General features: G+C 44.6%; 1 protein-coding gene across 2 annotated transcripts in view; it reads right to left on the bottom strand.

Annotated features, from left to right (window-relative positions):
• The window catches only part of LOC147883585 (uncharacterized), a 126,071-nt gene extending 114,285 nt beyond the window's left edge, over positions 1-11,786 (bottom strand). For both annotated transcript variants that reach the window (XM_087400021.1, XM_087400022.1), the window contains exon 1: positions 11,621-11,786. In XM_087400021.1, coding sequence (XP_087256147.1) covers positions 11,621-11,755 — 135 coding nt within the window. In that variant the 5' untranslated portion in view covers positions 11,756-11,786. The remainder of the gene's footprint in view (positions 1-11,620) is intronic.
• Between the last annotated feature and the right edge of the window lie 1,214 nt (positions 11,787-13,000).

Here is a 13,000-nt window from a genome sequence, read left to right as displayed (position 1 = left end):
ACACTGGAATATGGTACATACCAAAGAAGAAACAATATTTCCAGATAATCTACATTCCAAAGAAGAAAGAACATTTCAAGATCATCAAGATAAAGGGATTTCATGTATCAGTTAGAGTTGCCTCAACATAAGCAGCGTAGCTGAGAATTTGGACCTAAGTCAGTGCACCCTCCTGACCAAGACAAAGGACCAGGACTCACCCATGGCATGGACTTTGGAACAAAACACGTCATTCTATACCAGTATAAATTCAATTATGAAACTACTCTTGATGTCAAGGCTTGGCTAGGGAATTAGGCAATCTGGTTGGACAAGAGCAGCTCAAAAGAGAGAATTTGATGCTCCTTGTGAAGAATGTAGAAGAGAACAGCGAAACAGACACCAGCCACCAACAGCGAAGAGAAGAATGTAGAAGAGAACAGCTAAAACAGACACCAGCCACCAGCAGACATGGTCATTTCATATGGACATGGAATCATGCGATAACAGTTGCTAGAACCAATAAACTAAGAGCCTGATCCATGGCTTCACCGAATAACAAAAAAAAAGGCCTTGATTTCTGAGAGCGAAGTACATGAACAAGAAGAAAAGGGAGGATAAGGGATGTACATGGAGACGGGAGACACCCAATCTTGCAAGCCTCATGTCAATAGTTGAATATCAACCAGATATATGTCAGCTGAATCGAATGAGTTCATTTGCTGAGTTGCTTAGTATGAAAGGCAGTTATTGACGAGAAGCAAGAAATGTATGCAACATTCCTACTTCAAAAAGTGAACTCAGTGAGTTTGAACAACAGGCCAAGTGCTAAGCTTAAATTATCTTATAGGTAGAAATCATTAGCAATGGCCATGCCCTGCTGGCAGAAAATGGACAATGACAAGGCAAGTACATCTAGGAAATGGAAAAAACCTCTCCTGATTATTACAGTCTTCAGATAATGGTCCAATGTAAGAAGACGTTTCAAATAAATACATTTAGCTCAACCAGACTAGTATAAAAAAACCCCTCATGAAGACACACATGATAACTGTTGTCGATGGAGCTTAGATTTCACCAACCCATGAGTTGGTATATTTAGTAGGCATGAGTTGGCATAGTTATTAGCTTTGATCTAGGGATTAGAGCAATTAGCGCCTTTGATGTAGGGTTAGTTTCCTTTTTCCTGTTAAAAAAAAACAAAAATATAGAGGTTAGTTCCCCAGATTAGGATCTGTTTTCTGAGTTGGTGATGAACTCTGTTTGTCAAGAGAGTTCTATATATTTGCATTTGTAAGTTTGTTTTGGATGCAGTGCAATAGAAGGTCTTTTAGGCAGTCTTTGCTCTGTTTTTCGTTTTTCTTCATGATATTAGAGCAAGCTTGGTGAGATCTTGCCTCTAGTCATCCTTCCTATTGCTACCCGTGTTGTTGTTCTGTCAACATGCCCAATGCTGATCATACGCAAATGCCTCTATGCTTGTTGATGCTGCTGTGCCCACTATTGTGATGAGTACTACCACCATTATTGAGCGGAAAGGAGTGAAGCTTTTCGGTCGCACGGACTTCCAAATGTGGAAGTGGTGGATGGAAAAGCATCTGCGAGAATGGAGAATGTTAATGGAAAAGCTAAGCTCCCAGCAGGGGAACTGGAGATCGATTGGAAGATGGAATGGAGCACACAATTCCATTATCAAAGGAAGAACAATCCTTGTTGAACAAGGATAGCAAGGCTATGTCAGCCTTATGTTAAGCTTTGGAGGATGGCCAGCAAGGCAGATTCGTCCCTATCAGACATCTAAAGACATTTGGGACAAGCTTGTCGCCATCAAAAGCGAAAGTCACCAATCAGCCGAAGACAATTCACGATGCAGTTGATGAATGCTAAAATGGAGTCTCATGATACAGCGTTATATGGAACTCCACTGCCACGAGTTGGTCTGTGGCATAGATTCAAGCTAATTTGATCCATGTAAGGTTTGCAAAATCTGGCATGCAGACAAGTAGTCCATTTTTCATTTCGTCCCTCAGTCACAAAGAGAGTCCGTTTTTTAGAGCTGGTACATTCAGATGTGTGTGATATGACTCAACCCAGCTTAGAACTTGCTCGCTATTTTCTCACGTTCATTGATGATTACTCTCACAAGGACTTTATTTATTAACTTAATTTCCAGCATGAACTCTTTCAGAAATTACATTTCTTCACGGCCCTGGTTGAAAACCAAACAGGTGTTTTTCGAGGGACATGATCCAGATCCAGCTTTCATTGTATGGTGACACTCAGTGGAGTCTTATTCCCTCCAGGATGTTCCCCTCACTCCTTTCAGAGCTGCTCATGCCTTAGTAGGCACGTCTTGGGAGATTCTGGCTAGCATTGCAGCTTGGCATATTTGGAGAGCCAGGTGTATAGAGGCCATGGAGGGTATCCAGGTTCACCCTTCCCAGACTATGGCCAGTATTTGGACTGACACAGTACACACTTTGATGGCCATTTGGACGAGCATGTAGGGATCCTCCAGAGCAGCCACTGCCAGGAGAGTTACTTTTTTCAGAGTTTGGAGAGGATCTCCTTTCTTCTGTGAGTTTCCTTCAGGGTTTAAATGACATTTTCAGCCTCCGCCTTGGTTCTTTATTAGCTCACTTTGAGCTGTTTTTTCCTTATGCATTGCATGATGTACTCCCACATTTGAGCTTGCTCTCGCGGTTTTCATTCATACTTTAATGACGTACACAAGTCAGTGATCAAGCTTCCTCGTCAACTCAGCAACCCACCAATCACGTGGTCGTAGGTAGATCCATAGACAAATCAGTGCCTGTATTAAACTACCTCTGCCTTATCACCATCTAGTCACTTCAGAAGATCAGCCAAGGAGAATCTCAAATGAACTCTCAAATCTAGTAATTCAGCCAGCAACCTGACAAACTCTTGACTCAACGCAATTCGATCAATCATTTGGCATATTGATCGTTCTCATGCTACACCAACGGAGGAAAGACACCAGCAGCAAGTTGTTCTTCTCTCTTACTATCAGGAAGTCAGAGTCAATCAGAGAATGACATAGGTGTTGGGGTAAAGGCACATTGCCACCCCTTTATTAAAGATAGGACACCTATGACTGTCTTAAGACAGTCATAGGGTAAAACCTAATCCTAATAAAACTAATGAGTTTGTGGTGTGGCTCATCACTTCACACCTGCACATTTGAGTCTCTCTCTCTCACACTCTCTCCCTCTTGCTCTTCTTCCCCCTTCCTAACCCTTCAACTGGTATCAGAGCCAGCCTCTCCTATCCTCCTTCTCCATTCCCTAGCCCCTCGGGCCTTGAGCCCTCAGCACCCTCAGCAGCGTGCGTGAGCAGCAGCAGCAGCAGGCAGCGCATCGCGGGCCAGCGGGGCTGCAGCGACGCAGAGCAGGCAGCAGCGCAGGTCGCGCAGGCAGCTGCAGCAGGGCGGCGCGGGTCAGCGGGACAGCGCAGCGGGGCAGCGCATCGCGCAGGCGCAGGCGCCATTTTGCACGCCGTACAATAGTACGGGCGTACGTCGTCCGTACATCCGTACGAACAGACGTCGGCCGTACAGCCGTACGGACAGCCTTCTGCCGTACAGCATGGACCGTCGTACAGACGGTGACAGGGAGCTGTGTCAGGGAATTTCGACAGGAAGGCATTTTTTTTTCTGGATCTGCGTCAGAGGAGTACATTTCTCCTTGGATCTGTACCCTGCACAGGTACAGCAGGTACATTTGTACCCTGCACAGGTACACAGGTACGAAAGTACAGCAGGTACATCTTTTTTTTTGGGAAAGAAAAAGAAGGAGAAAGAGCACTCTGCTCTTCATTCAGGATCATCTTTCAGTTCTCAAAACTGTGTTTTCTTGAAAGTACAGCAAGTACCTTCATCTCCCTCGTGCTTGAGGTGAATAGAACCACAGTGTGTGGTTGATTGCACAGTTATCTGTTTTCGTGAAGGAAATGCCTTGATTTTGCAGAGGACTTTTATGCTTTTACTGGGTTTAAATCTCAGTTTACGGGTGAGCAGATCATAGGGCTTTTGCTTGGCAGTTGATGCTTTGTATGCCTTGAGGTAGTGTGGTGCCAGAGAGCACACATTTGTCTCGATTTCCGCAGTGTGGAGGTGACATTTTCATGCAGGTCACATTTCTTGTGCAACACTCAGAGAACCTCAGTTGAGCCACGCTTGGCCAGGGCGCATCGAGTTTACTCGGTCCCTAACTGTCCATCGTTGACAGTGCTCAAAAGGTTCCTCATTGAGTGTTTGTACGTTGGGATCTGTGTATGCCTTTTCTACACAGGGCAGTATTTGCATTACACTGTTAGTTGATTTTGTCAGAGAGATTTGCACATTGTATGCCTTATCCCTCATTGTTGAGGTTGTTTTCACTTGGTACAAGTGTCAGATCAAGGGGCTTTTGCCCAGATTTTGCTTGAGAACACTTGGGTTACTGTCAAAGATCTTCAGATGCCTTTTATCCCCTTGGCAGAAGGGTGATTGCTTGGGATTTATCCCATTTTCTGTTGCAGGTTTGTGACAGGCTGAAGTGTCTGATTTTTTTTTTGGTGAACAAAATAGTGTATGCCAAGTGGTTTATGCATATTAAATCAGTGCAATACCTCATCTGAGGTGGGAGAAGTGATCAGTACAGCAGTGTTTACAGCAGTGTTTTGTGCTTTGTCAGCTGATGATGCACTGTTAAAGCACTTGTGGAGCAACTGCAGCATTCTGAAATTTATTTTTGAGAAATCAGAATTTTATGCCTGTTTGAGCACGGTACAGTGTGTCAGAAGGTACAGTAACTGGAGGAAATTTACTGTTTTGCTGCAGATTCTTTTGACAGTAAAAACAGCACTATTGTGAGTGCTTCTGGCTCTTGATAGAGCAGGTTTTTTCTGAGAAATCAGAATTTTATTCAGTTCTTTTTACTTCCAGGGAATCAGGCACTTTCCTTATCTGATATGGCATCAGGGGGAAGTGAATCATCAATTCTGAACATAAAGAAGTTGGAAGGGGCACACAATTATGCATTATGGGCAGAACAGTGTTTGAATGTACTTCTGTTAAAGAAGATTTCTAAGCCCATAAGGGTGAAGGGTGTCAAGCCATCTGACATGACAAATGATGACTGGGAAGAGCTTGATTTGTCCGCAAGGGCAGCTATCATGCTCACTATTTCTGATACTCTTGTGTTCAATGTTCAGGCTGAAAAGACCTCTTATGGCCTATGGCAGAGGCTAGAAGAGTTGTATGCCCAAAAGAGCTCAGCCAGTAAGGTTTATTGGTTGAAGAAGCTGGTTGATCTTCGCATGAAGGAAGGTACAGCTATGACCTCACACTTGAGTGAGTTCAATGCCATCTTTACACAGCTTATTGCACAGGGATTGAACCTTGATGAGGAGTTCAAGGCTACTTTCTTGTTGTGTACCCTCCCTGAGAGTTGGGACACTTTCAAGACCACCCTGTCAAATTCGAATGTCACTCTTATGTATGCTGATGTAGAGAGCTCTCTCCTTATGGAGGAGATGAGCAGGAAGAATAATGCGAGCAGCAAGTCTTCAAATGCCTTGCAGGTACAGGATAGAGGCAGGACTCAGCAGAAGGGCAGATCTGCTGGTAAGTCCAAATCCCGCAGTCAGTCCCGTGGTAAAAAGGATATTGAATGCTTTTACTGTGGCAAGAAGGGACATGTGAAGTCTAAGTGCTTCAAGTTCATACGGGATCAGAAAGCCAAGAAGGCTGAAACAAAGGATGCAGGCAATGGAAGCAAAGGCAAAGGCAAGGCCAAGGCAGATGACTTGGATGCAGTGAATGTTGTAGCAGAGGACAGTGACAGTGACATACATGATGTTTTATGCTCTTCTGCTGTAATAGCACATACTTTGGTTATTGATGGCCATGACATGCACACCTGGCTCTTGGACTCAGGTGCTTCTTTTCATGTTACTCCTCATAGGGAGTGGTTTACTTCCTACACAGGTACTTATGAGGTTGTTCATCTTGGGAACAACTATGCATGTCAGATTGCAGGGATTGGCAGTATACAGATAGCATTCCCTGATGGACGCATATTTATGCTTGATGGTGTCCGCCATGTGCCGCAAATCAAGAAAAATCTGATTAGCACTGGCTTGTTGGATGACAGTGGTTACCACACCACATTTGGGGATTCCAAATGGGTGATTACTGATGGCCAGGTTGTAGTGGCTGAGGGTTATAAGAGTGATACCTTGTACCCTCTTTATGTTTCCAGTGTGGGTAATCATGTTGTTGCCATAACCGAGCTGCCAAAGGTTTCATTGTGGCATAGCCGGTTGGGACACATGTTTGTTAAAGGAATGCAAGAACTGTCACGTTTGGGTTATCTGCCGTCTCTTTCTTTTTCAGATTTGCCTACTTGTGATCATTGCATATTTGGCAAGCATTCTGTGACTCCTCATAAGAGGAGAACTCCCCAGAATAGAGCACCGCTTGATCTAGTGCACACTGATTTGTGTGAGATGCCACAGTTATCACTAGGGGGTGCAAAATATTTTATTACTTTCATTGATGATGCCACACGCAAAGTGTGGGTCTATTTCTTGAAGCATAAGGGCGATGCCTTAGATGCTTTCAAGAAGTTTGTCGCTCAGGTTGAGAATCGGACAGGTCGTAGGCTGAAATGCCTCAGATCCGATAATGGGGGTGAGTATGTGTCACATGCTTTTGTGCAGTTTTGCGAAGCTAAGGGCATCAAACAGGAACTCACAGCTCCTCATAATGCATCTCAAAATGGTGCAAGTGAGCGGATGAATCGAACTATTCAGGAGAAGGTTCGATGTATGTTGTCTTATGCTGCATTACCCCATGGCTTTTGGGCAGAAGCCATGCAAACAGCAGTTCACATTATTAACAGGTCGCCAAACAAGGCTTTGGAGTTGAAAGTGCCAGAGGAGGTGTGGTCTGGCAAGCCACCTTCATATAAGCACTTACGTGTATTTGGCTGCGAGTGCTTTGCTCATGTACGCAAAGAACTGCGCACCAAACTGGATCCAAAGTCTATCAGATGCATCTTTATGGGTTATGGTGACGAAGGTGAAATGGGGTACAGGTTATGGGATCCCGCTAAACGGAAGATTATACGCAGCAATGATGTCATCTTTAAAGAGGATAGTGTACACAAGGAACCCGTGCAACCTGTGGAATACAGGAGGGTTATTTATGATGATGTTGGACAGCAAAGAATGCCCATTTATATGCAGCAGCAGGCTGCTGCAGATAACCCTGTTCAAGAGGGTATACAGGCTGAAAATCAGCCAGATAATTTTGCCAATGATGCACCACTGGATATGCCAGCAGATGGGGCTGTAGAACAGCCAGATATGGTGGTACAGCCACCTGTCATGAATGACGAACAGGCTGGACAGCAGCCTAATCCGGAACATTTTGTTAGGAGGAGCACCCGTGTACAACGGCCTCCTGCCAGGTTTGTTCTAGGAGCCAATAATGTGGCTGATTTTATCATGCTGACAGATTGTGGTGAGCCTTCCAGCTTCAAGGAAGCTATGGGAAGAACAGAGAAAAAGAAGTGGGAGAAAGCCATGCAGTCAGAAATGGACTCCCTACTTCAAAATGATACATGGGACTTGGTGTAGCTACCTGTAGGCAGAAAGGTTTTGCCATGCAAGTGGGTTTACAAAGTCAAAGTGGATTCAAATGCTTTACCGAGGTTTAAGGCCAGATTGGTTGCCAAGGGATTTAAGCAGGAGAAGGGCATTGACTTTGATGAGATCTTTTCCCCTGTAGTCAAGATGACTACTTTGAGAGCAGTGTTAGCTCTTGTTGCTCATGACGACATGGATTTATGTCAGATGGATGTGAAGACAGCTTTTCTTCACGGAGATCTCCATGATGAGATCTATATGAGTCAGCCAGAGGGATATGCTGTTAAAGGGAAAGAGCAGCTTGTGTGTAAGCTCAAGAGGAGCTTGTATGGACTCAAACAGGCGCCAAGAGAATGGTACAAGAAGTTTGATGCCTTCATGCAGTCCCAAGGGTATCATAGGTGTGAGACCGATCATTGCTTGTATACCAAACGGGCAAAGGATGGCAGTTTGATGCTACTCATTCTATATGTGGATGACATGCTTATTGCCAGTAAATCTCAGCATGAGATTAGTGCTTTGAAGAAACAACTGCATGAGTCTTTTGACATGAAAGACTTGGGTGATGCAAATCATATTCTTGGCATGCGGATTACTCGTGACAGGTCCAAGGGACTTTTGTTTCTGTCACAGAAGGAGTACATTGACAAAGTACTGCAACGGTTTAAAATGGAGGGGGGGAAGTCTATTAGTACCCCGTTGCCTCCACATTTAAAACTCAGCAGTAAGGACAGCCCCAGATCAGATGATGAGAAGGCTGAAATGGCCAAGGTTCTCCGTATGCATCTGCAGTTGGTTCTTTGATGTATGCCATGGTTGCCACTCGTCCGGATATTGCTTTTGCGGTGGGAGTCATCAGCAGGTATATGGCAAATCCAGGCAAGAGGCACTGGGAAGCAGTGAAAGGTGTCTTGAGGTATCTCAAGGGTACCAAAGACTTGTGCATATGCTATGGTAGGCAGGATGCATTGGTGCATGGTTTTACAGATTCAGACTATGCAGGGAATGCAGATAACCGGAAGTCTACTGCCGGAGGTGCTATATCATGGGTGTCTCGGTTGCAGAAATGCATTGCACTGTCAACCACTGAAGCTGAATATGTTGCAGCCACTGAGGCTTGCAAGGAAGCAATATGGCTTACTCGGCTGGTGGGAGATTTGGGCATTACAGGAGATATGCCAGTTTTGCATTGTGATAGTCAGAGTGCTATCATGTTGGCAAAGAATCCGGTCTTTCATCAAAAGACCAAGCACATTGATGTGAAATATCATTTCATCAGGGAGGTACTGGAAGACAAGCGACTCGAGCTTGTGAAAGTGCACACTGATGATAATCCTGCAGATTTGCTCACTAAGAGCTTGCCTACAGAGCGGTTTGCACATTGCCGCCACATCATGGGATTAGAATAAGACCATTCTTATTTTATGGTCTTGTATACAGTAACTGTATATTGCTGTAATTTTTATTCTTTTCTCCCCTTTAGGGTGCCACCCCTTTATTAAAGATAGGACACCTATGACTGTCTTAAGACAGTCATAGGGTAAAACCTAATCCTAATAAAACTAATGAGTTTGTGGTGTGGCTCATCACTTCACACCCGCACATTTGAGTCTCTCTCTCTCACACTCTCTCCCTCTTGCTCTTCTTCCCCCTTCCTAACCCTTCAATAGGATCACCTTTCAATTTAACAGCAAGAACATTTTCGTGAAACCATTGTTGTGAACTAGCCCGTCACTCAAGCCTTCTTCTCAGGAAATATCCCACGATCAAATCAGCAAATGATCACAACAACAAGAACGTATCGCAAAGAAGTCGTTTAGTTCCCTTAGAACGAATCACAATCAGCAACTGGCCTTTCATTACCCTCATGATGAGTCCAGTTCCCTTAGAACACCATCGTTGAAGAAGACGTGCTGCGTCACGCTGAACTGTGTTTCTTTGCAACCACACTCCTTCCTTCTCCCATTGCACTTCTCTTCTACGATGTTAGGCTCTCCCCCATTTGCATGCCAACTCCCTCCTTGAGACAGCCACGGATCCAGCCACAGATCCATCACCCTTTTGGAAACTCTAGCAATCTTCCACCATGTAACATGGCAGCTCCCCACTTCCTTTGAGCGTTTCACCTGATCACGTAGCTAGCTTGCACATCCATGCAAAACTCCACATTTGCTGGCCACCTCATCTCATGCATTAAACAACTCTCTTTCCCTTTCCCAAAAAACATACACCAAGGTAAAAAATGCCCCACATTCACATTTAATGCACATTCCCTTCAAGCCAACACTTACACACAATCTATAACATATAATGAACCCATCCTTGACACACGGGATACTCATATGAGCCCCAACAAATGGAAACCACTCATAACAAAGGAAACCCAAGACACAAGGTAATAAAAGAACATTTATCAAGTCACACACAAAAAACTCCGCCACACATTGGATATCACAAATGCTCTGGATATGGGTGTACCCACACTGCTTCTCATCATTTTCCATGTGCCCCTGCAAAAAAAACATTTTTTATTTATCTTGAAATATATACAGCCATTCATCATAGTTCCAGAAGTAGTCTCTAGTATCCCATAACCCAGACCAAAACATAAAAGTGCATATCTATGTGCCTACCCTTTATTATGTATAGTGCACAAGAGCTTACTACATTTTTTGACCTATCACCGTTTCCATGCTGATCCCAGTATCTAACACTAAACAAACACGACATTCTTTGTCTCCTTGCAGTTTATGTTGACGATTTGTTAATCGCTTCCATCAGTGATAACATCATCAAGGATGCATTGCAGGCAGTTTTCAAGATGAAAGATTTGGGCATCACCACACACTTCTTGGGCATGCACAATGCTACTGGACTGCTCGTCTTTCTCAAACTCAATACCTTTATTCTTTCATCGAACAATGGGGTTTGCCAGCAGTAAACAAGTTTTTACTCCTATGTAAGCATTGCCCATGATTAGCAATGATTATGTTCCAATTGCAGATTTGCCCTACCGTGAAATATTGGGTGGCTTAATGTATGCGATGCTTACCACTCGCCCTAAATTAGCATTTTCTGTCTCTTACCTACGTCACTATTCCTCTGCCCTGCATGGATTACATATCGCTGCTCCCAAGCATGTAATGTAACATATCACATTTTTGTGTGATGTGATATGTTAATGGCACCTTCAATACAAAAATTTCTTATCATACTGCTGGTGCCACTGTTCTGGGATGTTCTGATGCTGACTGGGCAGGTGATTTGCATACCCAAAAGTCCAGTTCGGGATATGTTTGTCTCTTGGCTGACAGCCCGTTCAAATCTTCTTCGCGAAAACAGGAATGCATTGCTTTATCTAGCATAGAGGCTGAATACGTTGCTCTGAGTCATGCCGCCCATGAAGCAGTCTGGTTGCAGCCTTTTCTCACTGAACTTCATTAGGCATCAACTCAAGCTGTGCCCCTGTTCACATATTGTCAAGGTATCCTTTCCCTTTGCGGGAATGGATCTTTTCATAAACGTACCAAGCCCATTCAAGTGCAATATCACTTTATCAGGGAAATTGTGACTGCTGCTGGCAAGCTCGAGCTGTTCCTACCTAACCTTTGTATTATAGTAGACAAACCCATGGGTTGTCTGCTCGGTGGGAGTGATGGAACTCAGATTTCACATTGGCATAGTTATTAGCTTTGATCTAGAGATTAGACCAGTTAGCGCCTTTGATGTAGGGGTTTGTTCCCCAGATTTAGGATCTGCTTTCTGAGTTGGTGATGGCTCTGCTCGTCGACAGCGTTCTATATATTTGCATTTGTAAGTTTGTTTGGATGCAGTGCTGTAGAAGGTGTTTTTGGCAGTCTTTGTTCTGTTTTTCGTTTTTCTTCAATTGTCACTGCCCCATCTACGGAGATTACGAGGAATTCCAAAATAATACGCGAGGAAGGTTAAACAACAGGACTATCGAATAAACTGTAAAATCGGAAGGTACCTGGGCAGACAAGTCGCTTAGGAGTGCGGAGGAAGTGTTGAGAAGCATTCTGGTTGCGGAACCAGGATCCCGCGAAGAGCCCAGGTTCTCGGACTCGAGGGAAGCCCGAGGAGTATCCACCTCGATGGAGCCCATTGCTAGTGCAAATGAAAGGCAATCAACTGGTCTCCATGTCACATTCCCATGAAGCTCTGACGGTTGGTTGGGCACCTTTCAATTTACTCAATTTACTTTTGACCCACTTCACCAAATAGGGACCCCCATCGATTAATTAGTTTTTTTCCCCTCCCATATATGAAGGCTTAAGTGAAGTCCCGTCCCATATATGAAGGCTTAAGTGAAGTCCATGGGCATTTCACAAAGCTCATTTTTTTGTGGGATTGGCGCCCCGTAGAGCCACACCAACGCTTTGGATTAGTGTCACTTTTTTATTGGTCCAAGTTTCTCATTGCTAATTTCTTCCCTTCAAATCCTCTCTCTCTCTCTCTCTCTCTCTCTCTCAGCTTTCTGCCCCCTTTTCCATGCTGCACATTCAATTCGTCTTCTTTTTCGATCTCGGGCAGGCCTTATGAGTGATATTCATCATGCATCTTGTTTTTTTTGGGGGGAGAAGAGGGGCGGTGGAAGAATAATTAAGCTAAGGTTTGGAAATTGACCTTCAAACCCAGTTCACCAAATAGAGCCCCCCAATCGATAAAAGACGGGTATTAATTGATTAGTTCACTTTTTTTTTGGGGGGCGGAATGGGTGTGGGGAAGAATTAAGCTACATACATTTCTGGTTGATCGATGTTCTGGAACCTTCACTCCAGATCATTCCGAGCGCCTATATAGAGGGGGGGAGGGAAGAGTGGGAGAGAGGGGGTTGAGTTGAGGGAGAGTGAGCAGAGGAGAGGAGGGAGGGGGGGGTGAGGAGACGAGAGAGAGCGAGAGAGTGGGAGAGAGGGGCGACAAAGAGGAGAGGGAGCATAGGAAGAGGAGAGGAGGGAGGGGGGGTTTGAGGAGAGGCGAGAAAGTGGGAGGAGAGAGATAGGGGCAAGGAAGAGGGGAGAGGAGAGAGGAGAGGGATTGGGAGGAGAGAGGCAGGGGCGAGGACGAGAGAGGAGAGGGAGCTAGAGGAGAGGGGTGAGGAAGACGAGATGGAGAGGCTAGGGGCTGAGTAGAGGAGGGGCGGCAAGAGGCGGAGGGGCTCATTAAGACATTAGATTAATTGTGAATAGATTAGATCAATTGTAAATACATCTGGTTAATTAGTTAATAAGGGGAGCGAGAGCGATTAGGAACTTGTAGCCTAAAAATGTGGTATTGACAAGAATTGAATCCTAAACCAGCTCTATCAACTTTAGTTTTGAATGATGCCTTGGCACATTGTGTGAATCAT

This window comes from Dipteris shenzhenensis, chromosome 28 (assembly GCF_047967505.1).
Source record: "Dipteris shenzhenensis isolate YYH24624 ecotype China chromosome 28, Dip_SZ_1.0, whole genome shotgun sequence".
NCBI classification, from domain to species: Eukaryota; Viridiplantae; Streptophyta; class Polypodiopsida; order Gleicheniales; family Dipteridaceae; genus Dipteris; species Dipteris shenzhenensis.
The sequence above is the reverse complement of the archived record's forward strand: the minus strand, read 5'-3'. Positions and strand labels throughout refer to the sequence as shown.